Source organism: Glycine soja, chromosome 7 (genome assembly GCF_004193775.1).
Source record: "Glycine soja cultivar W05 chromosome 7, ASM419377v2, whole genome shotgun sequence".
In the NCBI taxonomy this organism is placed as follows: domain Eukaryota; kingdom Viridiplantae; phylum Streptophyta; class Magnoliopsida; order Fabales; family Fabaceae; genus Glycine; species Glycine soja.
Genome location: NC_041008.1, coordinates 6,576,239 through 6,602,915, shown reverse-complemented (window position 1 = coordinate 6,602,915; position 26,677 = coordinate 6,576,239). Strand labels below are relative to the sequence as shown.

General features: G+C 30.4%; 2 protein-coding genes across 3 annotated transcripts; both read left to right on the top strand.

Moving 5' to 3' along the window:
* Window positions 1–17,636: 17,636 nt before the first annotated feature.
* LOC114418439 (BUD13 homolog) lies at window positions 17,637–23,528 on the top strand. Its single transcript, XM_028383775.1, has 9 exons — window positions 17,637–17,826; window positions 18,237–18,461; window positions 18,568–19,507; window positions 20,944–21,011; window positions 21,113–21,174; window positions 21,879–21,982; window positions 22,589–22,661; window positions 22,758–22,938; window positions 23,039–23,528. Exons 2-9 carry the CDS (start codon window positions 18,269–18,271, stop codon window positions 23,122–23,124), a joined length of 1,707 nt encoding a protein of 568 aa, XP_028239576.1. The 5' UTR covers window positions 17,637–17,826; window positions 18,237–18,268; the 3' UTR covers window positions 23,125–23,528.
* A 1,592-nt stretch (window positions 23,529–25,120) lies between these two features.
* On the top strand, window positions 25,121–26,657 carry LOC114418437 (protein KTI12 homolog). Of its 2 annotated transcripts, none has more exons than XM_028383773.1 (2): window positions 25,121–25,422; window positions 25,576–26,657. In XM_028383773.1, the coding sequence occupies exon 2, from the start codon at window positions 25,590–25,592 to the stop codon at window positions 26,496–26,498; it is 909 nt and encodes a 302-aa protein (XP_028239574.1). In that variant the 5' UTR covers window positions 25,121–25,422; window positions 25,576–25,589; the 3' UTR covers window positions 26,499–26,657. The 2 variants fall into 2 exon arrangements, with proteins under 2 accessions (XP_028239574.1, XP_028239575.1); XM_028383774.1 differs by having other exon boundaries at window positions 25,123–25,417.
* Window positions 26,658–26,677: the final 20 nt, after the last annotated feature.

Here is a 26,677-nt window from a genome sequence, read left to right as displayed (position 1 = left end):
ACTCTCCCTCCCGGTGTCTTCCACGACCACTCTCCGACATGCGTTGCCGTCACCGTTGATCTCTTCGACGCCGACGAAGTAGCCGCCGCGAGCTCTCCAATCCACCACAAAGATCAGTCGAAACCACCGCACCACCATCAAGATCCGCCATCGAGATCTACCAGAACCCACCACAAGATCTGTCTGAACACACCGCACCACCAGATCTGCTCCACTAGCCACGCGAGCCGCCAACGCAGGTCTGTTTCCAAGAAGAACACCGTTCAAACCCATGGTGGTTGACGGTGACGCCGACGAAGGTCCTTGCAGCGGACGATTCGTCATAGAGCATCGCACCTCTCAAATTCTCCCCCGATGATCCTCTTTTCCTCAATCTCATCGTTGTTGTTATTTATTTTAGCTTTTCAATTTCTTTTTGCTTTCAAATTTTGATTCATTCTTATCGCCGATGTTGATTGTGATAACGGTTGTTTTAATTTCAATAATTTGATTCTTTCGATTTTGAATTCTATGATCGCGCTTTGTTGTTTGAGAAGGAGAAAAAAAATAAGAAGGAGGGAAGGTGTTTTCGCTCTATCGCCGGAAGTTACCTCCGACAACAATGACCGGCGGCGAATTATTTTGTGGCGGCGGAGAAGACGGGGGAGGGTGGTTGGAGAGAGAAAGAAGAAATGAAGAGGGTCAGATAGAGAAAGAAGAAGAAATAATCTAGTGCAGAGGGTGTATCCTATGGTCTTGTGTGGGTGAGATGAATCCTATGGTCTATAAACGTGGTCCACAACAAATCACTTGTAAAATTGGACACGCTAGTCTTCGTCATAAAATTATATTAAAGTACGTATTTAGTTATTTGAAGTAAAAAGGGGTTTCGCGTGATTTGGAAGTATATTTCATATCCTAGTTTTTTTTTTTTACATTTTTTTTCCTTGTACACTAAGATTATGCACAATTGCTAGCTGGCCATTGATTTCTTACTAGACAAATAAATTATCAAAGTCGGTGCACTATCTTTCAACATAACATTTTTCATATTTTCTTATGATGTTTCCGTATAAATATTTTTATTTATTACATAATATTATTCAATATTTTTATATTTTTAAAATATTAATTTTTTATTTAATATACTTTACGAGATATTAATTAGAATACTAATAAGAATATGTACTATTACTTCTTCTCATATACTAAGTTTGAATTGAATCTTAATAAACATTTTTTTTAGCTTTTTATCGTGTGTTTCTGTATCACTATAATACTATATTATTTTTCTTATAATATCTCTTTTTCGTTTTTAACTTTTTATCGTGTGTTTCTGTATCACAATAATATTATATTATTTTTCTTAGAATATCTCTTTATTTTGTTAAAAATGAATATCATTCAATACTTTATAAAATACTTAATATCATTTTTTGATAAATAAAAAGATTGAGAAATTTGAATCACCTTTTACGTTATAAAATAACGAGAGAAATGATGTAAAAACAGCAATCATATTATTTTTTTTCACATCTATCCTCCTTAAAAGATAATTATATTCAAAATATGATCAAATAATATGTGTGAATACTCTCCTTAGAAGTTCATTCACCGTCTCATGAAAAAACAAACTTTCTTCCCATAGACCCAATCTCATTAATAACATTAATATTTTCGTTTATCCATTTTCTGACTATAATAACTGGAGAATTATCTCCTCAAATAACAATGGAGAATTTAAGTTAGAACTGCACCACTTGGGGACAAGTACACAGCAACATCAGCATGTAATATTCGTCATCATTGCCTTCAATTTGCTTTCATCCCTTTCAATAAAGTAAAGAAATGAGAAGATGTTACCATACTACTATATCTGCACAATAGTTAAAATGTCAGGTTTTGCTCATCAAAAAGAAATGTCAGGTTTTTAAAATGAATAAATATAACATTGGCTTTAAGGATTTTCCAAGCAAGGACGAACATTTTACTATAATTCTTGTACGGTATGACGTTGAAAAAAATATTGTTATAACCCTACCTCTTATTTGAGTGTATATAATTGATGCGATAGAAATGATAAAAAAATATAAAAAATAAAAATAAATATTTATTTTTGTCTTTAAATTTATTAAATCCTGCCTAGGGTAGCTTTGCTATTCTTAGCCGGTCCCAAGCCCGGATAAAAGGAGAGGGTTGTGTTAGGCTTTCGACATCCAACGTTAAACTTTGTCGAATCTCTCTGACATGGATCAATTACGTAATAATGTGAATGCTAGGTCGTTGCCCGGAAGCAACGCGCTGTATGGCTCGAGTACAGTGTCAAAAGAGCAAGAGCCGCTGCATCGCCGCCCGGATGTAGTGAAAAGTAAGCAAGGGTTCCCACATTTTCGTGAACGGGTGTGGGTAAAGAAGCTAGTTCATGACAGGAGGATTCGCTTTGGTACATGGAATATAGGCACACTTACTGGAAAATCTATGGAAATAGTGGATGTTATGGTGAGGAGGAAGATCAATTTTATGTGCCTACAAGAAACTAAGTGGACAGGTGAAAAAGCGAAAGAATTAGACAACTCGGGATTTAAGCTGTGGTATACGGGAAAAATCAGATCAAGAAATGGGGTAGGGATTATTGTGGACAAGGAGTGGAAGAAGGATGTCGTGGATGTAAGAAGAGTAGGAGATCGTATCATAGTCTTAAAATTGGTAGTGGGACAGGACACCTTTAATGTTATTAGTGGGTACGCACCTCAGGTTGGGTTAGCAGAACACTTTAAGGTAAAATTTTGGGAGGATCTAGAAGGGGTACTTCAGGATATACCCCAAGGAGAGAAAGTTTTCCTAGGAGGGGATCTCAATGGACATGTAGGTAGCGTGGCTAGAGGTTTTGAGGGGGTGCATGGGGGTTTTGGCCTAGGGGAGATGAATGGGGAGGGTAAATCCATCTTGGAGTTTTCGGAGGCTTTGGATCTTTCTATAGCCAATACATGGTTTAAGAAAAGAGAGGAACATCTTATCACTTACAAAAGTGGAGGGACATGTTCTCAGATAGATTTCTTCCTTATCAGGAAGTCTGATAGGAAGTATTGCTTGAACTGTAAAGTTATCCCGGGAGAGAGCTTGACTACCCAACATAGAGTTTTGGTTATGGATGTAAGAATTAGAGATAGGGCAAAGAGAAGAAGTCCTCTGGTAGCACCAAGGATCAAATGGTGGCACTTGAAGGGTGAGAAACAAGGAATCTTCCAACAAAAGATATGGGAGGGTTGGTGTGGACAATCACAAGGAAGTGCAAATGATATGTGGAACAAGATGTCCCAAGAGATTATTAAAGTGGCTAAAGAGACGTTGGGTGAATCTAGAGGTTTTGGACCTAGGGGTAAAGAATCGTGGTGGTGGAATGAAAATGTTCAGAGCAAAGTTAGAGTAAAAAAGGAGTGTTTCAAGGAGTGGTCTAGGTGTAGAAATTCTGAAACTTGGGATAAGTATAAGATAGCTAGAAATGAAACCAAGAAGGCGGTGAGTGAGGCAAGAGCCCAAGCTTTTGACGGACTATACCAAGCTCTAGGAACCAGGGACGGAGAAAGATCTATATATAGGCTTGCTAAGGGTAGAGAGAGGAAGACTAGAGATTTGGATCAAGTAAAGTGTGTTAAGGATGAAGAAGGCAAAGTCTTAGTGCATGAAAAAGATATCAAGGAAAGGTGGAAGGCGTATTTCCACAACTTATTTAATGATGGATATGGATATGACTCTAGCAGTCTAGACACAAGAGAAGAGGACCGGAACTATAAGTACTATCGTCGGATTCAGAAACAGGAAGTAAAGGAAGCGTTGAAAAGAATGAGTAATGGTAAGGCGGTGGGGCCAGACAACATACCTATTGAAGTGTGGAAAACTCTTGGAGATAGAGGTCTTGAGTGGCTCACCGAACTCTTTAACGAAATTATGAGGTCAAAACGCATGCCGGAGGAATGGAGGAGAAGCACGTTAGTGCCAATCTATAAGAACAAGGGGGATATACAAAATTGTGCAAATTATAGGGGAATCAAGCTCATGAGTCATACCATGAAATTATGGGAAAGAGTGATCGAACGGAGATTAAGAAAGGAGACTCAAGTTACTGAGAATCAATTTGGTTTCATGCCGGGAAGGTCGACCATAGAAGCGATTTATTTATTACGGCGGGTGATGGAGCAATATCGCATGGCCCAACAAGACTTGCACTTGATTTTTATTGACTTGGAGAAAGCGTATGATAGAGTGCCTAGAGAGATTTTGTGGAAAGCTCTAGAGAAGAAAGGGGTTAGGGTTGCATATATTCGAGCTATCCAAGATATGTATGATAGGGTATCGACTAGTGTTAGGACACAGGGTGGAGAGTCAGACGATTTTCCCATCACAATTGGTTTACATCAAGGGTCAACCCTTAGCCCCTACCTTTTTACCTTAATTTTGGATGTCCTCACGGAACAAATCCAAGAGATAGCGCCGAGATGCATGCTTTTTGCAGATGACATAGTCCTCCTTGGAGAGTCGAGGGAGGAATTGAATGAGAGGTTGGAAACTTGGAGACGAGCTCTAGAAACACATGGCTTTCGCCTAAGCAGAAGCAAATCGGAGTATATGGAATGTAAGTTCAACAAAAGAAGGAGGGTTTCTAACTCAGAGGTGAAAATAGGAGACCATATTATCCCTCAAGTCACACGGTTTAAATATCTTGGGTCTGTAATACAGGATGATGGGGAAATTGAAGGGGATGTGAATCATCGCATTCAAGCAGGATGGATGAAATGGAGAAAAGCATCGGGGGTGTTATGTGATGCAAAGGTACCGATCAAGCTAAAGGGAAAGTTTTATCGGACTGCGGTAAGACCGGCGATTTTGTACGGAACAGAATGTTGGGCGGTCAAGAGCCAACATGAGAATAAAGTCGGTGTAGCGGAGATGAGGATGTTGCGGTGGATGTGTGGTAAGACTCGACAGGATAAAATTAGAAACGAAGCTATTAGAGAGAGGGTTGGAGTAGCGCCTATTGTAGAGAAGATGGTGGAAAATAGACTTAGGTGGTTTGGGCATGTAGAGAGAAGACCGGTAGACTCTGTAGTGAGGAGAGTAGACCAGATGGAGAGAAGACAAACAATTCGAGACAGAGGAAGACCCAAAAAGACTATAAGAGAGGTTATAAAAAAGGATCTCGAAATTAATGGTTTGGATAGAAGTATGGTACTTGATAGAACATTATGGCGGAAGTTGATCCATGTAGCCGACCCCACCTAGTGGGATAAGGCGTTGTTGTTGTTGTTGTTGTTGTCTTTAAATTTATTAAGCGTTGATAATTAAGTTTTTGAAAAATTAAAAATTAAAATTTTATCTTCAAATTTAAATGTGTGACTCTTTCAATGATAAGATGACAACTCTTGTGATTGTCAGAGTTGTCATGTATTATATATGTGGTTGTCTAATTTCAAAAAATTAATTTTTTTATTTGACATATGAATTATATAATCTATTATCATTTTTGTCTCTTAATTACTTATTAATATTTTTGTCCTTAAGCTTAACTATGTATTATTATTTTGGTCTCTTGAATACATTTTTAAATTTTTAATTAAGTGTAACTCTATATATAAATTATTAGCATAATGATAATAAAGAACATTTTGTTTATAGTGATTATAATTATTTATGGTAATGAAAATTGAATAAAAAATAATTATGAAGCATAAAAATCAGAAATATTATATTTTATATTTAAAATTATTATTAATTTATTTATTACATTTTATTAAGTTAAAACACTAACAAATAATATTATAACAATGACAAACAACAATATAACTAAACTAAATATAAATAAACATATAAAACTAAAATAGTTTTTCACAAGAATCAAATTAGAAATGCATATTATGTAAATATATAGAGATATAAAATAGATCATTTTATTCTACTAAAATTTAAGATGATGTTAGATATTTTCATCTTTTATTCTGCATAATGTAACAAGACTGATATAATGGATGAAGTATGTTTTATACTTAATTTTGTAGGTTGTATATATTGTATATTTCAACATGACAAGCGACAATTGCATTCTTCATTAAGAATATAATGAATGAACTATATTTTATGTTCAATTTTGTAGATAGTATATTTTTAACTTGTAATGGATAATGTCTTCTAATACTTAATGGTTGAATAACTATGTGGAAATTACAAAAGGTTATGTTAAAAAATGATTTCAATATTTGTATTGTTTGTGTCCTCTTATACTCAATCTATGTATATATTAATAATTTCATGCAACATAAAACTTAATTAAAAATTTAAAATGATTTTAGATACAAAAGTGATAATACATGTTAAATTCAATAATCAAAATATAAATAAGTAATTAAGTTTAAAAACTAAAAATAACAGTAAATTATCACATTAAAAAACTAAATTAAAATTTAAATTTTTTACATGTGATAACCACACAAATAACATAAGATAACGATTACCTATTATGTCATAATTGAAAGTGTCACGTACATGATTATTTAAGTTAATTAATGAAAAAAATTAACTAATTTATCACATTTTTATAATATAAAAATAAAATTATAATTTTTTATTTTTTAAGACTTAATTTTCAACGCATAACAAATTTAAAATTAAAATGATTATTTATAAAAATAATCATTACGTGATAGAAAACAAGAAAAAGGTGGCAAAAATATATAAAAAATAATGGAATTATTCGTTGAAAAATATTCATCGCGTGTTATCTGATATTATTCACACATCTTTCCAGGAATATGGGTAGTCTTGGAATCTGGGTAACTATCACACTTAGTGCAATAATTAAAATGTCAGAGATTTAAAATAATAAATATAAATGCAGTCAAAAAAAGAATAATAATAACTATAAAATATTAAGATGGCAAGACGAATATTTCACTTTCCTTCTTGTACTATATTGAACAACATGTATCAAATGTGATATGATTTTTGTCACGCATCTGTATTCTGCTCATGGATTTAGATTGTTTGTCGTTTGACAGATTTAGTCAATCTTTAATCATTAAAAACATTAAATTGCATAACAAATAATTATACATGTAATTAATAAGTTCAATTTCTTTGAGTAAAATTTGAGTTTTAAATGTTGTGAATAAAAAATATATATAATTAAAAAAATTAAAGATCATCATTTGAGGTTTTTTCTTTTACAAAAATAGTTATCCATAAAATGGATAAGGATTTCACACTTATAACATAATATAAAAAAAAATATGTATACAGATTAAAAAATCATGAGTTTATTAAATTTTTTTACCTAAACTTTCATATAAAAAAATACTTTTGATTCCTAATTTAAATTTTGACTAGTTAAAGCTTTGAAGTTTTTTTTATCACTTTTAATTCCTACCATTAAATAACAACATGAATAATGGATGACATAAATTAATAACTATGTTAGCAGCCCAATAACTTATAACTCAATAATATAAAATTGATTTATAATATGTTTTAACTTAATGTTATTCCTATTAGATGTTAGACTTGGATTTTTTCAATGCATTTTCTAACATCCAATATTTTGGGATTTTGTGCTTAATAATATGGTAAGTCATTCATTAATGAATCTTGGATAAGTATTCATACCATCTTAAAATGTGAGTTCTAGTCGAATTTAATCTTATAAAATCTATTTATAAAATAAGAATTGTCCTCCACTTATATAATATATATATTGATATTATCTCTAACTGAATTTAACTTAAGTTTTTTTCAATACAAGTTCTTGTGTCCAACACTTTTGAATTTAGTATGATATGTGACCTGATTAAGATAGACTTAGTATGACATGTGATCTATTTAAGGAGTCTAACACGATAGTCATGTGTAATTTTTAAATTGTATTTTTAATCTTTCATTAACTAGTCAAACATCTTCAATTATTATGAAGAGATAAAAAATTAAAAATATAATTTATAAAAAAATAATATGTGATTGTCCTATCAAATTTTTTCAGACATGACATGTTACTTGATTGTCAAATTATTATTATTATCAATTAATGTTATTACCTAACATCATAAACTAAAAGTAATAAAAAAAATTAAAAACTTTGAACGATCAAAATTTAGATCAGAGACCTAAAGCATGAATATAAAAAAAGTTTAAGTAATAAAAGATAGTAAATCCAAAAATTATTGACCGTGAGACTTTTTGTAACTTTAAATTTAAATTAGGCTAAGAATAAGATAAAATGACTGAATTTTTATTCGATATTTATAAAAATAAATTTTATTTTTATCCTTAAAAAATATGAAATCATTGTTTCTTATTTTTTTTATAGGACACTTATTAACTACTTAACTAGTTATGTGTTTAATAGAAAGCTAAGTGATCATCCTATAAGACACTAATAGTATTTGCAAAACCATCTCTTGCCATATAAAAGTTTATGTTAAAAATTTGATTTTAAGTTTTATTGCAATAAGTAAAAACAATTTAACAAGTTTCACCAAAAGAACTTGTTGATATAAATTTTATAAGAAAACAGTTCGTTCACAGGCTTACATGTCAATCAACTAAAAATTACTATTGTTTATTGATATAATATAAAAATAAATTTTAAAATAATTATTTATCATACATAATAATTTAAGATTAAATGATAATATAAAATTATTTTATATTATTAATATATATTTTTTAAAATTGTATAACTACTTATTCTTGAAAATATAAAAAATTCTAATTTTTTTTAAATACATTTGATTTAAAAAATGAACTATAGTTAATTTACACACTACTTTGGGGGACGTATAAGATGGAAAAAAAAAAAGAGTTTATTGAATATTTTAAAATAATAAATTATTGATACTAAGGAAATGTACCTGTTGGATGGGTGTTGAAGTAAGGCTGCAAGGCTGCAACTGCAACAAGAAAAACAATGAACACCCTATATGCTATCACACTAATAGGTGGTGAGAATCATCACTGACAGGATTTCTTATTAGTTTCAATTCAGTTTGAGATTCTGGTTAGGTACATAAATTTGTCTTTTTTTATTATATTATTGACATCGAGTATTTAATAATTTTTTTTTTATCCAAATGTCTAATAGTTTTTATTCATAAATCTAGAATCTCATATCTTATTTAAGGGATCAAAATACAGGCTTTTGAAAATTTTTTTAGTTTTTATTCATAAGTCTAGAACATGATATTTTATTTGATATTTTATTTAAGAGGATAAAAGTGTACATGCATACAATTTTTTACTATCTTATTGATTTTAAACATTTAATAATTTTGTTGATAATTATTTTTTCTTAAAAAATTTAATGACCTCTTATAGTTTTTATTCATAAATCTAGAATCCAATATCTTATTTAAGGGACCCAAAATATGCTTCTGAAATTTTTTATAATTTTCATTCATAAGTCTATAAGATGATACTTTATTTAAGAGGAACAAATTGTATGCTTTTCAGAACGTGGGTACAGCTTGTTTCTTTTTATAGTCATTCATATCATGATATCATTAACCTTAAATTGTTTTAAAATGTCCACTAGTTTCTTTACCTGTCCCCTGAAAGAACTTTCCACGTTGAGTAGGGATTATAAAAGTTATTTAAATTATAATCTGTCTATATTTAATTTATATTTTTGGTAAATATCTTAAAATGATTTTTGTAATTGAATACATCTGGTAAAAGATAAAAAATCTTTAATTATTTATATTTCTGTAAACATTTAATTTTTTAATTTTACTTCTTTTAATAGAGCAATTTTTGTTTTTAGTTAAAAATTACAATTTCTTAATTGAATTCTTTTTATCACTATATAAAATATGGTTTTTATTTTCTTTTAACAACAATAAGACAATACAGTTTTAGTAGATTATAAAAAAATATTATTTTGTAACATATAAGAAATAATAGGATCAGTTTTTCTTAAATCAATATTATTAGTTTTTAACAATTTATTTCTCTTTTTGTGCCGTTACAATTTATTTCTTTAAGTAATATGTAGTTTACAACAAACTTTAGTCTAAAAATAAATTCTAATTGGATAGGCCCAGTCCAATTTTTTTTAGAAAAGAGAAATGACAAACAAAACAAATATAGAATAAAGGAAAAAAAAGAAAATAAAAAAATAAATAATTATTTTGGTTCCTAAAATTATGTGACACGGATAGATTAATTTCTAAAAGGATAAGTTTCAAATTTAGTCTCCAAAAATATGTACAAAGAATAATAAGTTAACTATATCATTAACTCATATATGTGAATCTTAACATATGTACCTACTTGACATATATGATTGTGTTATGATAATTAATAATTGTCATGTGTTATTTATATGGTTGTCACATAGATTAATGTTAATGGAGATATATAAATAACATAATCGATTTATTGTAATTTTATATATTATGAATTAAATTTATTTATTTTTATCTTTTAAAGATTAACCTATCAGCATCACATACTTTGAAGGACCGAAATAGATATTTAATGAAATTAAAAAATTCAAGAAGTTGAAGTAACATGAAAGAAAAAAAGACAAAAATGTCTTTACCCTTAAAACTTTAGGTGGAGAGTTGTTTTCAGGCTAGAAAAACTTAGTAGACTTAACTACTTTATATATATTAATGATGATTCCTCAACTCGTCAAATTCATTTTTGCTCTCTTTGGTGACACCGGCTAGTAGAACAGGGAGACAAAGTCTATTTGCATGTAACGTGTGTGTTTGAAGGAATAATTCTAAGTTCAAAATTGATTTTAGATAGGTTTTTATTTTAGATAGGTTTTTACATATTTTATTTTACACCAGAAAATATTAACTTATTTTTAATCCAAAATTAATTATAAGTTTATACAATTTTGGATAATTTTTATATTAGATTTTTTCAATTTCCATGAAATTCATTTTTTACATATTATGGTCCTTTATAATTAAAACACAATTTTGGTTTTATAATTTTCATGTATGTGAATATAAAAGAACAATTTTTACTTCTTGAATTAATAAAAAAAAGTTTTAAATTATGTTTAAAAATAAAAAAATAATCATTGTTGCAAAATGATCATTTTTTATTTATTTAAAAAAAACTAAATTTAATTTTTTAAAGATAAAAAGTCAAACTGAATATAATAAAAAACATAAAAATCTAAAAGTATATTTTAGCCTCAATTTTATACAAAGTATCATTAACCCTAAATATTTTTATGACATATTATTAATAGCTAAATTAAAAATATTAAATATTTTTACTAACAATGTAAATTATAAAATAATAAGATTATCATCATCAAAATATATTAACAGTGTAAAAAAACTTCTACTGTCATTCAACTAAAAATCTGTGTATAGTAAGATTATTGACCATTGAAATAATTATTTTAAAAAAATTTAGTGTGATTTCATATTAAATGATAATGTAATTTTTTATAGTGACAAGGTACCAAAATCAATCACCAGCAAGAAAATGAAAATATACCTATAGTTTATTTCAATTAAATATTTTTGAAAATTAATTTTGATACACAATCATCAGTGTGAAACTTTTTACAATTTCAATCAATTTAAATTTTAACAAGAAAAAAAAGATGTATTAAGATTTAAGAGTATTAATAAGGAAAAAAAATCTAGTGTACTGCTGATTAGAAATTTTTATGTATTACAAATTTATTAATTTTTACAATAATTACATGTAAAGTCATATATTATCATCATTTCTAATTGATAAAAAAAAAATATAAAATTTTTACACTAATATATAGAAGGCGAACTCTTTAATAAGAAAATATAATTAGAGGAATGTATTACAATATTCTTTTGAGTTTATTAGTAGGATGAAGTTATATTCAGCAAAAAAAAAAAAAAAAGTAGGATGAAGTTATTGACACTAAGAATTGTCTACTACCTCTTTTTTTTTACCATTTAAATGTCTACTATCTGTTACAGCACACTGCAGTGTAAAAAATATTAAATATACTTCATTTAATGCTTTAAGTTAATTAAAAAAGCATGCTGAAAAGATTTTTTTTTCATTGTAATAAATACTTTTATTTCAAATAAAATATCTTTTTTATTTTCTTATCATGTGATAAAAAATTTTATGTAAATAAAATTATTTTATTTTATTCTTATATCCTGTATAATATTGGAAAATATAATAAAAATGGTTTTATTTATAAAAATATCTATAACTGTATTTATAAATTTAATTACTAATTTTATATATGTATCAAATAAATAAACATGATGTTAAATAACTATATTACAAAAATTAAATCCAGAAAAAAATGTATTTCTTTCACAAAACATTAGATATAAATTTAGCAATAAAGGGAAAACATTAAAAAGACTGAAAAATGAGAATGAAGTTAATTAAAATAATTCGTTTTTTTTTACTAGAATGATTATAATTTTATTTAATTCTTAAAAATATCAAAAATCACTTAAATAAACAGTAAAGTATAACAATTTTTTTTTAAAAAAAATATTTGTATCTATCCTCGAGTCCAATTCTATCTTCTTCACCACTATCACAACATCGATCCCTTTATCCCTAAACATTTCACATGCTCTATCAAAAACATCTCACAGCCATCCCTCCGAATCATTTGCAATATTTCTATTGAAAAAATCAAGTTATTGTTTGTCTCGCACGTTTGTTCACCCATTGTTTTTTGGCAATTACCCAAATGCCATATTCAACTTTATTATCAAGTTACGAATTGATATACAGAATAGCTAAACATTTGTTTTTATATATATTTTAAAAAAAAAAGCTAAGTGAACAAATATTACTAATGAAGATTGCTAATTAAAGCACATGTAGTGCCCAAGCAACAAAAAGGACAAGTTATATTACAAGAAATTGCTTCTGACCACACCAAAAACATGCCTGTACTCTTTAGAACAGAATCTAATGTTTCCATTGCAATATCATATGTTGTTCTTCTACTCTCCTTTTTATTCGATACAAGTATACAACTACTAAGTACATGTTTGTTTTATTAGTGTGTTATCTTTCATCAGCGTTTGGAGAAACAACTCGTGTATTAATATTACTTATGCAGTGAAATGTATTAGAATTCACGTAACGACAAAACAAACAAAGCCTAAACTTTTCAACTTATAAAATTTTAATTGACTCATCTATTGTTCTTTTTTTTTTTAAAAAAAAATACAGCTAAATTATTTTTTGAAGAGAAAAGTTAATTTTATTTCAAAATAGAAAATGTTAATAAGCATTAAAAGTTATTTATTTACCAGAAGACAGTGTTTATATATACAGTAAAGCCAAAATGTCTATACAAGTTAAAAGAGTGGGGCTTAGTGAATACACATACTGCATAAACACGTGATAATGTGTAACTTCGTTTTCATTCTTCTAAGTGTGTTTGTTTTGAACGTAATGCTTCCAAAAAAATTTCACACTCTTTAAGACATAAACGAACTAAAGACACCATACCCAGGGGCGTAGGAAGGGGCATACCTAGCTGGCATGCAGTGGTCATTTCAATTTATACGAAATTATATTGTCATTCTCTTTTGTTATCTTAATATATATATATATATATATATGTGTGTGTGTGTGTGTCTGTGTATACAATTATTTATTCATCTAATATATTATTTCTTTAACACATTGTTTTTCATATTCAATAGTGTTATATTTTTGTATCATAAGAAATATTAATTATATATTAAAATTTTGCATATATATTAGGCTAAAATACACTTTTAATCCTTTATGTTTTAGAATATATTCAATTTGGTATTTTATGTTTTAAAGGTTTAATTTAGTTTATTTTCAAAGTGAGTTAAAATGATTTTTATAAAACAATATTTTTTTTATTTTGGAAGGTGATTTTAAATCCTTTTTGACCAATTCAAGATGTGGAAATTATTTATTTAGATTAAAATTATAAAATCCAACTCATGATGTTTGAATAAAAAAATAATAAAGATTGTAAAAAAACATGTGAAATGGGAAAAATACAAGTATTTTTGCTTTTACTTAATTTAAATATTATTTTATGAAGACAAACTTAAAGATCAAAAGGGAGAAATATTTAATGATGATGATGATAATGGGTGATGCAATTTCATCATTTCTTTGTGCATTTGAATTTGTAAAACAAATAGGAAAAGAAAACCCATGTCTTATTTTACACAAATTCTATCTTCTGTTTTTTGCTGAATACAAATTCTATCTTCTATACTCAATTGAGATATTTTACAGAAGGAGCATTCTCCTATATTTATAGGGGAGTAATGTTTCCAATGCCAATGAAAGTATGAGAAAATGAAAAAATATTAATGACGTTTCAAACGCTGCATTTTCTTTCTTTTGTGTTGAAAATATATACGCAACATTCGGTCTGGAATGGAGCATGGATGTTGAAAGTCCAAAGACACGGCTCAATATAGGCTTTTACTTTCTGCACCTCTCTTTTTTGCTTGATGCACCTCCAAAACACCCAAACAGACAAAACTACTCCTCTAGTCTACCACCCAACACCATTGTTGACAACTCCAATGCAGGGAAGAAGGTGCAGACAAAGTCGAAGATGAAAGAAAGGTATAGAATACTACCCTATTCTATAAAAGTTTGTCATAAGTCATTGTTTTTTTCTTCTACTTCTAAAAATGTCTTTCTTAAAGACATTAATTATTTTACCCTTCCCATAAACACCTTTCCGAAAGTATGTTTGCATAATTTTACAAAGGTTATTTTACAATTATGTTTTTATGCTTTCGGAAAGATGATTCCACAAATATATTATTTGCATAAATATTAGTGTAAGTAAATTTACCACTTTTAATTATTATATATAATTATTTAATCACATATTATTATTATTAATTTATTATTATATAGTCATTTATATCATTAGCTAATTCCATACAAAAATATATTATTATCTAATCAAAAAAATTAATGACAACATTTAATTAATTATTATGAAAATTAATAATTTTTTAATATGTGATAAATCATGATTGGATAATAATGTAAAAAATATTTATATTGTTAGGACATTATAATTAAATTTATATAAAAATGCATAATAACTTCTTTTTTTCTTTGTACTTCTTTAGCATAAGATTAAGGTCACATTTTCATTCTCATCATTTTATATAAAAAGAACAAGTTTAAAACAAGGAAAAGCCAAAAAACAACAAGACGTGTTATGCAAATTAAATGAATAATCAATCTAACATAAAGTCTAACTCCGACTGAATAAATTATTAGTCATTGAAACTGAAAAAGGATACTATTAATAACATACTTCGTGTAAAAACCAGCTATCACATATATACTTACTAACTTTATGGTAATTGGTAACCTCAACTTATCCGTAAGTTAAGTGAACTTGTCAAACTGCCACCTTTCTCTTAATGACTAAAATATTTTTTAAAAATTTCATCTTTAAGATCCATAATCAAACACAAAGATTTATGGTACTAAAAAAAATACAAAAATATTGAAAGGAAAACAGAAATTCTGGAAGTACTGATCTTGTTAATGCTATAGGAATTGCACACACAAACCTTGTTGATATCTTTCCTTTATTTTCACTTTAGTGTGCTAATTTCAATATATTGTTTCCATGAATCTAAAACGTTATTTTTTATTTTTCAGAAAACTATTCATTTTTCGTTAATTTCTTTGAACCAATAATTACAGAAACACCTTCCAACTATGTGGTAATTGAGTGCGAAACTCAGACTCAAAGAAGCAAAGTTTCACCAAGTTATAGTACATGTTCGTATACGAGAGAAATTATTACACGATCCAAGATTATGGCGTAGTGTTCTAATCATTTTTTACATAACATATAATCGAATTTTTTTAGTTTACGATAAAAAGTTAATAAACTTAATTATATATCATGTGAAATTGATAAAATCATAAGATAATTTCTTTATATATGAGGCTTGAACTAACACATTCCCTCCCTCCCTCCCCCCTTCTCTCTCTCTATATATATCCACATTAATTCTACTAATACAGTGACCAAGTTTATATATTTGATTTTTCACCGTTTGATTGCAAGAATTCAACCCATTTTAAGTGTAAAATCATGGACACAGAACTCTTCACAAATGGTGGATTTGTTGGTGAAGCCAAGTAATTCCTTTCTACACAAATTTTCTCCCCCGTTATTTTGATGTCTATAGAAAGGGACCTAGATTTAGAAGGCCACGATACCCTTTAAAAAGTTTTATAATTTTAAGAGTTTAATTTTTATATTTTTTCAATATAATTTTTTAATTATTAATTAATTTAAAAGTATACAAGTATAATGTTTATATTAATTATTATAAAAGTAATTTTTTTTATCGTATATGGTAATTTATGTTTTGACAACAATATACAAGACTTTTACATTGTATATAAATCAAATTTTTATTTTTTTAATTGATATACTTATTCAACATATCATTAATATTATTCATAATTTTTTATAGTTTTTTTAATATTATCCATAATATAACATTTAAATTAGTTGATTGGGACTATAAAGAAACAATTTTCTCAAGACACGCTTTTCCTTCAGAAAAAAAAGATTTATATGTTTTGCATGATTTATTTTCTCATAAAGCAGAAATCATCTTTAAAGGAAATGATAAGAAAAATATAGAAATAAGACCAACTGCATATAATGTGGTCCTTGAAGATGACACTTACAATGGAGAAATGAAGATTGAATTTAAATTCATTGCAAATGTAAGGCTGATGATATGTTATTGCGTGTGGAAATTAATTATCTAATAAATACTAATCACAATTAGTGTTTGTAGCATAAAGAAAAGTACATGATACAAAAACAAGAACAATTCATTGCCCATGAGAAGAAAGAACAGACAATTCAATTTATGGTGAAACATCTTATTGTTCGTATCACAAGAAAAGTTCCAAAGACATATAGAAGAAGAATTCGAAGATAATTATTTTGATGGATAATTAATTAAAAAAATCTAAACCATGAGCATTCTTTTTTTTCCCCCTTCTGTTTTTCTGAATCAGAGTGAAAGACAGACTTATAGACTTACTCTTATAATGTTCATATTTTATGATTTTGTTACAATTACATGTCCGAGTTAAAACATATGGTAAAAATTTGTAAATGTGATTAAATTTTTCTTTTGTTATCTATTTTTTTTATTGATTTTAATTTTTATAAATTTATATAATACTGATATTTTTTTTATTAAGAATAATAATATCGATATGATATAATTTAATATAATATATTGATAATTAGATGTATGTTGTGTCACTATTAAATGGTCACAGAGACCGTTTAAAAATAAATAAATTTATAAGAGCGAAAATTAACAAAACTTTTAAGAAAAAAAAATAATTTAATCATATTTATAAAACCTAAAATATATTTAAACCTAATATATATTGGATATTTTCAACATTGGGGTGATCTTATGCACAAAATTTGGTTAAATTGAAGTATTGAACAATTATAAAAATCTAATTTTATAGTTGATATTTGTTTATATTTAAAAAATATGTTATATATATATGAAACAAAGTTGTGAAATTTAAAATATAAAATATAAAATATAAAATATAAAATATAAATTATAAATAATGTAGGATTTTATAACCTTAATTTGACAAGAACTTTCAAATCCCTAGTCCCCTTTCTCAATTGCGTTTGAGAGAGAAGGAGAGGCTGTGACGGTAGCAGTGCCACCACCGTGACAGTGCAACTGTGCGCGAAGGAGCAGGGATATCGGAGATGAGAGTGTGAGAGACAGAGAAGGGAGGGAGAGAGGAACGTAACCAACAACCACTACTCAGGTCCTTTCTCTATCTCTGTTCTCTATTTTCCTTTGTTTTCATACATTATCTTGTTTTTGTTTTTTTCAAAATTAAATTGTTGAGCTGTTAACTCCCTTAATAGCCCCGATTCATTTATGTATCGTAAGATTCAAAGTCATCTTATGATATGAATAGATTGAATCATAGGATTCGAATTATGTGAATCGTAAGATTCTAATAGCTATTCTACGTTTCACATTCACCCCTTAATTCACCAATTTCTACCTTTTAACTGCCCTACGTAAACTGTAACCTTAGCCTGTTGAGTCCTAGCTCTTCTGTCATGGTTGGATTGGATGTTGCATAGATTACAGTCTCAGTTTTACTGCTATGAACTTTCTGAAAAGTCTTTGAAGCGTCACCTAATAAAACTTAACATTATGGTACAGAGGCTGAAGTTTCGACATTGTTGACTTAAACAATGGGGTCCAATTCGTTGAAGGATTATCTGAAAAGGTACGAAAGTAACACTGAAGAAGAAAAGAAGAAAAATAAGAAGAAGAAGCAGAAGAAGAAAAGTCAACCACAAGCCACTGGCTTATTAGTTGTGGATGAAGATCCCACATGGCAGAAACCCATAGATCTTGGAGAAGAAAACAATGATAACTCATCAGGTATATAATACAAATATAGATATTAGTTCTTGTTAGACAATTTACGATTGTTGATTTCTGTATTATACTACTATTTCATATAGTCATATTTTATTGGTTTATGTAGATGAGGAGAAGCCACTAATTGATGAAGACATTGAAGTGAAGCGTATGAAAAGGCTTGAGCAGGTGAGGGCCAGACGTCCTTATCATGCTATATCTGAGGATGGAAGTGGTTGGGTTTCACTTTCTTCTAACTCAGAAAATCCTATTAACTCAATCAATGATATGTCTCCACCTCGTAAAAGAAAGGGTGCTGATTTATCACCTCATCAACAGCTGAAACGCAATGACACCCCATCACCAGATTATGGGACTTCTGATTTGCAAGACATATCTCCACCTCGACGACGAGGCCGTCATGATTCTCCCTCTCAAGATGCTTTACATGGATCTGTGGCATCAGACCTTTCACCCCCAAGGAAAATCCAGAAGAATGCTCCAAGACCGGGTTTGTCTAATATTTCTCACTCTCGTTCACCTCAACATCTCTCTCCACCTCGACGAGGTCGTCATGATTATGAGACTTCTGATTTGCAAGATATCTCTCCACCTAGACGAGGTCGTCATGATTCTCCCTCTGAAGATGTTTCACATAGATCTGTGGCATCAGACCTTTCACCCCCCAGGAAAAACCAGAAAAAGGTTGAAAGATTAGGTTTATCTGATCTTTCTCACCGCCATTCACCTCAAGATCTCTCTCCGCCACGACGAGGTCGTCATGATTCTCCTTCTCGAGATGCTTTACATGGATCATCAGTATCAGACCTTTCACCCCCAAGGAAAATTCAGAAGAATGTTGCAAGACTGGGTTCGTCTGATCTTTCTCGCCATCGTTCACCTAGTCCTTCAGTTAAAGTTGTTTCACATCCATCTTTGGATCGTGACCTTTCTCCACCAAGGAAAAATCCCAAGGAGTTGTCCAATCCTGCTGGTAAAACAGGTTTAATTTCTGGTAAGGATATCAGGGACGAGATTGACAGAAAGAAGAGGGATGATATGTTGAGGTAATTGTTCAGTTATTTTATAATGTTTTCCAAGCACATGTTCTTACATACTAAATGGATATTTGTTATTATCCTTGCTTAATATAATGATTTTGTAGTTCTAAGTATGTTTTTTACGTGGTTATGGTACTATGGATTACTGAGATATTTTTATCTGGCCTGGACAAAAGTCTTGCTTCCATGATCAGAAACAAAGGCTGTTTACTGCTTATTGACTATGACTACACTTGAATAGGAGTTTTTCTGATTTGAATAACTTGGGAGAAATCCTCTATAAGTCTCATGAATTTATAACTACAGCATACACAATCAAATTTCTAGTCGGTTTTAACTATTTATTGACTGTGGCTACACTTGAATAGGAGTTTTTCTAGTGTGATTGACTTGGGAGAAATCCTCTCTTAAGTCTCATGAATTTATACCTACAGCATACACAATCAAATTTCTAGTCCATTAGTTTTAGGGATTGGTCAAACACTTAAACTAAATGCAGCAAGCATATGATCTTTTTCTTATTATATTTACTAAAGGTGTTGAGTATTTACTAGGAATACCAACAGCTACATTGGGATCGACTCTTTTATTTTCAGAAAAGGGCTGCTATTGGTAGGAAAATAAACCACATGCTTCACTGAAGCAATCACATTTCCAAAATTTTAAGTGTAATGCCTGTTTCCTTTTCTTGTTGGCTGTTTATTACTAGTATATTTTAGTTTGTGTTATTGTATTTTTTTTGCTTTTTTAACTATCAATATTAAAATTCAGTTATCAGGATATGTAGAACTAATAAAATATTGCATGTCTGAGAGTCTGAGACCAATTATTCTATAATCTTAAGCCATTAGGTAGAGACCCAGGAATAGTATTATGTCACATGCTGGGGAAAGCCTTTTCTGACTAAAAATGTATTATGTTATGTCATAGTTATCTTTATCTACTGTGGCTGAGCGTTGCATTGTATTGTCCACTATTCTTTCTTGATTTTGTCCTGTTCTTCCTTTGTGGCAGTCATGGCTGCTATCATACCAAAAATTCAAAAAACATTTGAAATCGCAGAAGTTGCAGATGTGACTGATAAAAGGGGTTAAAAATATCCCATTTGTTTCCCTTTGTTGCATCATCCAAGGGGTCTTTCCTGCCAAACTCTGTTCTGTCATTTCTGTTTTGTTCTCTGTTCTCTGTCCATAAATGTTTTGCTGTCCTCCCTTTCATTCTGTTCTCTGTCCTTGTGACCTTTGATTAATAATGAATTTTATTTTTGGTAATTTATTGTTTTATTTATTTTTGAGCATTCATATATGAATATTATGACAGATATACTTTCATCTAGAATTTCACAATCATGGCCATCCCACTATCTTGCTATGGCGGCATTTGTGCCAGCTGCCCCACATTGCTATATGGGATTGATTCATTGATAACTGTGATTTGTGCAGATTCAAACAGATGGACCCTTCCATAAGTGGGCGTGGTGCTGAACCTGTATATCGTGATAAAGTAAAAGGTCAGAATTCTAGTCAATTTTTAGTTGATGTTTCTGTTCAACGTATTTAATTTGATGTCTTTGTGATAAGATGAATTATTGAATCATGCTGAATTTTGCAGGAGTACGCATTTCGAAGGAGGAATACTTGAAATCAAAACAGAAAGTAGAAGAAAAACCCAAGGTATTTTGTGCACCACATCAATTTTGTAGCAGTGCTGTATTGTTTCTAGATGTAGCTTTCTGTATACTTCCAATGTGTAATTGGCTGCATATATGTGTAGAAACTAGAAAATAGAAAGTATGATTCTTTCTGAGGATCCAATTTTTGTTTGTACGTAATGAGTGATCAAAAGATACTTGCTTAGTTTGTTTTTGTTCAATTGTGGATATTTTTGGAGGACTGTCTGCAAATTGAAAAATGATCTGAAGGTTGACCTGGTAATGAGCAGTATTGCATGTTAATTTTGTCAAGCATAATTGTGTAGTTGGTTAATTGGTTTTGTAAAGGATTACATACAATGACCATGAAAAGTACAGATTAGGAGGTTTGTTGGCTTGCTAGAACAAGAGAAATGATAAGGGTCAAATTGTATTCAAGACAGTAGATTGATTATTATAGAGTGAATTATCTAAATTTTTCCTAATAAAATAGAGCAATAAGTTATTTTTCCTATGCAAATATCTATTAACTAAAATATATCTTTGGTGCTTTTTGATGATATTATTGCTACTAATATTACATTAAGAGGACAAGAAACTGTCTCATATTTGTTGTCATTTTGTCCCTATGCTGTAATTGAAGTTGAATGTTAGAACATTGATGTTATTCATGTTTTCCCATGAAAGCAGGCAAGCTGAATTCTTAGCTATCTTTGTGATTTTCAGGAGATAGAAATAGAATGGGGCAAGGGCTTAGCTCAAAAGCGTGAAGCTGAGGCTAGGCTAAAGGAACTAGAACTTGAGAAGGAGAAGCCTTTTGCACGGACCAGGTATACATAAAGTACTTAGAAACACAACTTCTAGATTGTTCTAAATTTGTTATCATAGCATTGTTGCAACCTATGACCCACAAACACGATATGGGGTATCAGATATGCAATATGTATGTGACACAGTGAGTCAGTGACAATTATTCTTAAAAAAATATGATATGGTATGTGTACAATACATATTAAATATGCATAAAAAATTCATAAAACAAAAATATTTAATTGCAAATCCAAAATTCCAAACCATAAAGCACTAAAACATGCATCCCCCATATCAATGTTGGATACATATTTGATATTTATATGCTTGGATTCTCCATGAAAACATATTTGTGAATTGTTGAAGATCCTTTTTTCTAAAAAAAAAAAAAGCTGTTAAAATCTGACAAGTCTCAGATCCTTTGGCGGATATGGGATTATGGGTAGTGGAATGATTTGATACATATCAAGTAAAATTTTCATATTTGGTACAAATTATTCTTGATTCAGCTATTGGAATGAATGCAACGTAACAAGCAACTCTTCATGGTTTGTATCAACTCTTCCCGGCTTGTGTCAACTCTTCTTCCTATCTCTTATGCTGCATTTACTTCTGTTTTCTTTCAGAGATGATCCTGAACTAGACAAAATGCTGAAGGAGAGATTAAGGTGGGGTGATCCTATGGCACATCTGGTAAAGGTAATGCTAAGCAACTCATATTGTTCGTCAGTTGACACATAGATGGAGGAGTTTGATCAGTTCTGACATATATTTTGTGTCAATTGTCATTTGCAGAAAAAATATCCAGAGCCTGTTCTTCCGAACTTGGGGGAAAATGAAAAGATGAAGGAATCGGGTTTTGTAATCCCTCAGGATATTCCGAATCACAGCTGGTTAAAACGAGGTTTAGACGCTGCTCCAAATCGATATGGAATAAGGCCTGGACGACACTGGGATGGTGTTGATCGTAGTAATGGTGGGTTCATATTCGCCATACTTTTTTGTGCTTTGATTTTACCTTGACTTTTCTCATGGAAATAGTCTTAAATGATTGACTTATCTTCTGCTGTTTGTAGGGTTCGAAAAGGATATGTTCAAGAGAACAAATGAGAAGCAAGCTAGAGATAGAGAAGCTTATCTTTGGTCTGTGTCTGATATGTGAAAAGTGGCAGTATAACGATGCAAAGGAGTATTCAGACTCTCATTGGGAGGCATGTCTGTAATGATATGGATTTTGAGGGATTGTAATGTTGATATGTCCATTGGAAATATTCTTGGATCCATCACTCTAGGGGTATTTATTGGGAAAATTTACCTGCCCTGGTTATATCCTCTGTGTCGCTAGTCTTAAATATTCAGATCCTGCAAATAAATGAGGATAAGTTGTTAGCCTACACAGTTTCATGTTGAAGACAACACATGGGAAAATCTCCAATTGTTTTGGTCACCCATGACTTGCTTGTGATACTGGCTAGTTTTTCAGAGTATATTAGAGTTTGTTCCAAATAATTTAGACCAATTTATTTATTCCTGTAGCTCAAAAAGTGACTGTCTTTTTGTGTTTCATTCTGTTCCTAATCATAAAAGTTAATGGATTCAGTTAAGAGCATTTTTTTATGGAAAAAAAAGGGTGTCCTTTTTAGATTTTGAAGATTTAATGTTGAGAATAAAAGTTAACAAATTGATTTGTATACATGAACAATGATATATTTCGAAAATGATATAGAACTTTGTTTGAATGGTAAACTAAAATTACTTTTAAAGTGAGAATATAGGTATACTTTTGAAAATTTCGAGGGCTATACTTTTAAATTATTTATTTTCACAAGTTTACTTTTATGCATAAAATCAATACTATTGAAATGAAGTATCATTTTTTTTTTACCCAAAATCAAGTAGTATTTTTTGTTCAAAACACACTTTTCCACTCCAACGATATTTCTGTTCATACTAATGCAAAAATACAATTTAGGATATATGTTCTCGAGGTAACAAAATGGAGTTTTTCAAGGAATATGAAAAGGTACGAAACATGCTATAACATACTTCATTAAATAGGCTAACAATTGATATAAATTGGTCAATTGTATTGTATTTAAAGTGATAAAGGTAAATTTTAAAATAATTTTTTTTTTCTTTTATCACATGTATATTAGTGTATGTAATTTGTGTTGAAAATTCCTACAAATTATTTCTTCCTCTTGAATATGTTATGTAAATTCCAAGTAAATTCAAGAGGCAATAAATTTCTAATTTTGTTTAATTTCAATATTAGAACATGCAAGAGCGTAATTCCTGATTCGTGTTATAGTGGGGTGCTGCACGGGTGAAATTGTAAGTGCGAGTGTTCAAGAGAGCCTCCTTTCATAAATAAATTAATTAATTTTGTTTTACCTTTTTAAAAAAATTGTTGATATTGTGATGAACTTGAAGAAAATAGTTTTTCCTGTATCATAGAGTTAGATGAGTTATCAACGATTTGAGTTGTTAGGTACGGTGATGAAGTTCCGAGATAATGGTATTTTAGATTAAAAAGTTAATTTAAAAGCATGTGCTAAGCACATGTTAGCTTTAGTTAACTCTAACTATTTTGAGGGGTTAGAAGGTCTCAGTGTAATATATGATGAAAAATTAAGGAGAATTAGTGTAGGGTGAAAATAAGAAAAAGATGTGCATATAACAAGTCCTAAATTCATAGGAAAGACGAGTATAATTTGCTTAAAATAAAAAACATATCTAAATCCTTATTAGGTTATAAAAAGGCACCTAAGGGAGGGTTACTAAGTTTAAGGGTGTTGCTAGGTGCATCCAGCATTATTGTTGGTGCACCCAATACTTAAGATGAAATGATAAAAATATCTTTGATCCGTAAGCCTTTTAAGTTGATCCATAAAAGGCTTACATATCAACTTGATCCGTAAGTCTTTTATTGATCAAGTTGATCCGTATGTTTAATATCAACATATAAATTAACTTAATCCGTACGATTTACGGATCATCCTCACGCACACCTATCATAAATGCGAAAAAAAACGTAGGGATAATTTTGGTATTTTAAAAAAATCTGGGTGCACCTAGCAACACCCTATGTTTAAAAATGATGTGGGCCCAATTTGTCCTAGACCCACAAGCCCAAAACATCAGCATCTTCTTGACAAGAACCCTAAATCTGAAAATACCTTGACTCCGCTCTGCCACTGCTGAGAAAATTGCGACGCGGAAACACGCGCATCTTCACGATCCTGGAATCCACCGCGGCATATCCAGCGATTCCGATCTCCGACGAGTCTGCGCAGGCGAAGAATCGCGCGATTTGTCTGGAAATCGCGATTCAGCCACGATTCATCCCCGATACTGAGACTCAACCACGATTCAGGAAGAAAAACGAGACAACCTCCGATTCGTATCGGTAGCAGTTCGAATCATATCGAATCGGGCGATACATATCGTGAATCGTACGGTACTAACTACCATGATTATAAGCTCTTTTTTGTTCATGGAAGAGATTTGGTTTTGATGTGATTGGAAGTTGATGTTTCTTCTGTCTGGTGTTCATGATGGAGTTTTTTTTTCTTTTTCTGCTGCTAACTTGTTTTACATTAATAAATTGCAGGTTGTGTCCTAAAAATGGCACTGGTTGTAATGTGTGGGCAACCATGCAGTGGAAAGTCCAAAGCTGCAGTCTGTCTCGCCGAAGCTCTCAAAGAATCAGAATCAAAACTTCAAGTGAGAATCATAGACGAAGCTTGTTTTCATCTTAATCGTAACCAAAGCTTCGCGAATATGCCTTCGGAGAAGAATTTAAGAGGGGTGCTTAGGTCAGAAGTAGATAGGTCCCTGTCTAAAGATAGCATCATCATAGTAGATTCTTTGAATAACATCAAGGGTTACCGATACGAGCTATGGTGCTTGGCTCGAGCAGCAGGGATCAGATATTGTGTGGTTTTCTGTGATGTTGAAGAAACCATTTGCAGGAAATGGAATGAAGAACGCAGGGAGAAAGGAGAAGCCAATTATGATGATTCGATATTTGAAGATTTGGCAAGAAGGTTTGAGAAACCAGATAGAAGAAACCGGTGGGATTCTCCATTGTTTGAATTATGGCCACACAGAGAAGCAACAGAGAAATCTTCCCCTGCTGTTGTAGATGCTGTCTCCTACTTAACCAAGAAAGTGGACTCCAAAACCAGGGATGTTAAGATACTACAACCAACTATTGCAACTCAAACCTCGCGTTTTTCTGATGCAAATTCTCTCTATGAGTTGGACAAAGCAACACAAGAGGTCACAAATGCTATAGTAGAAGCACAATCTCAAGCTCTTGGAGGACCACTTAATGGAGTTTCCATAGGGAAAGACTTGCCTGTAATTAACATTTCAAGGTCAGTTGGGCTTCCAGAGCTTCGTAGGATGCGCCGTACCTTCATAAAATTGACAGGGCAAACAAGTTTAAGTGGGCCACCACCTCCTTCTGATGCAGATAGTGCAAAAAGAATGTTCATTGACTACTTGAACAGGGAACTGGGAACATCCTGAAAGATATGATAGTCTTGCAATTCATCTTATATGTGTGCTAAAAGATGCCATGTTTGTGTGTTTAGATCCTGAGCTGTTTTATATTTACCTAGAGCATTATTATTGAATACACTGCTTTTTTGAATTCCCTCTTTATTCTACTATCATTTAATTTTCTCTTCCCTGCCCAAGTCCAAGTA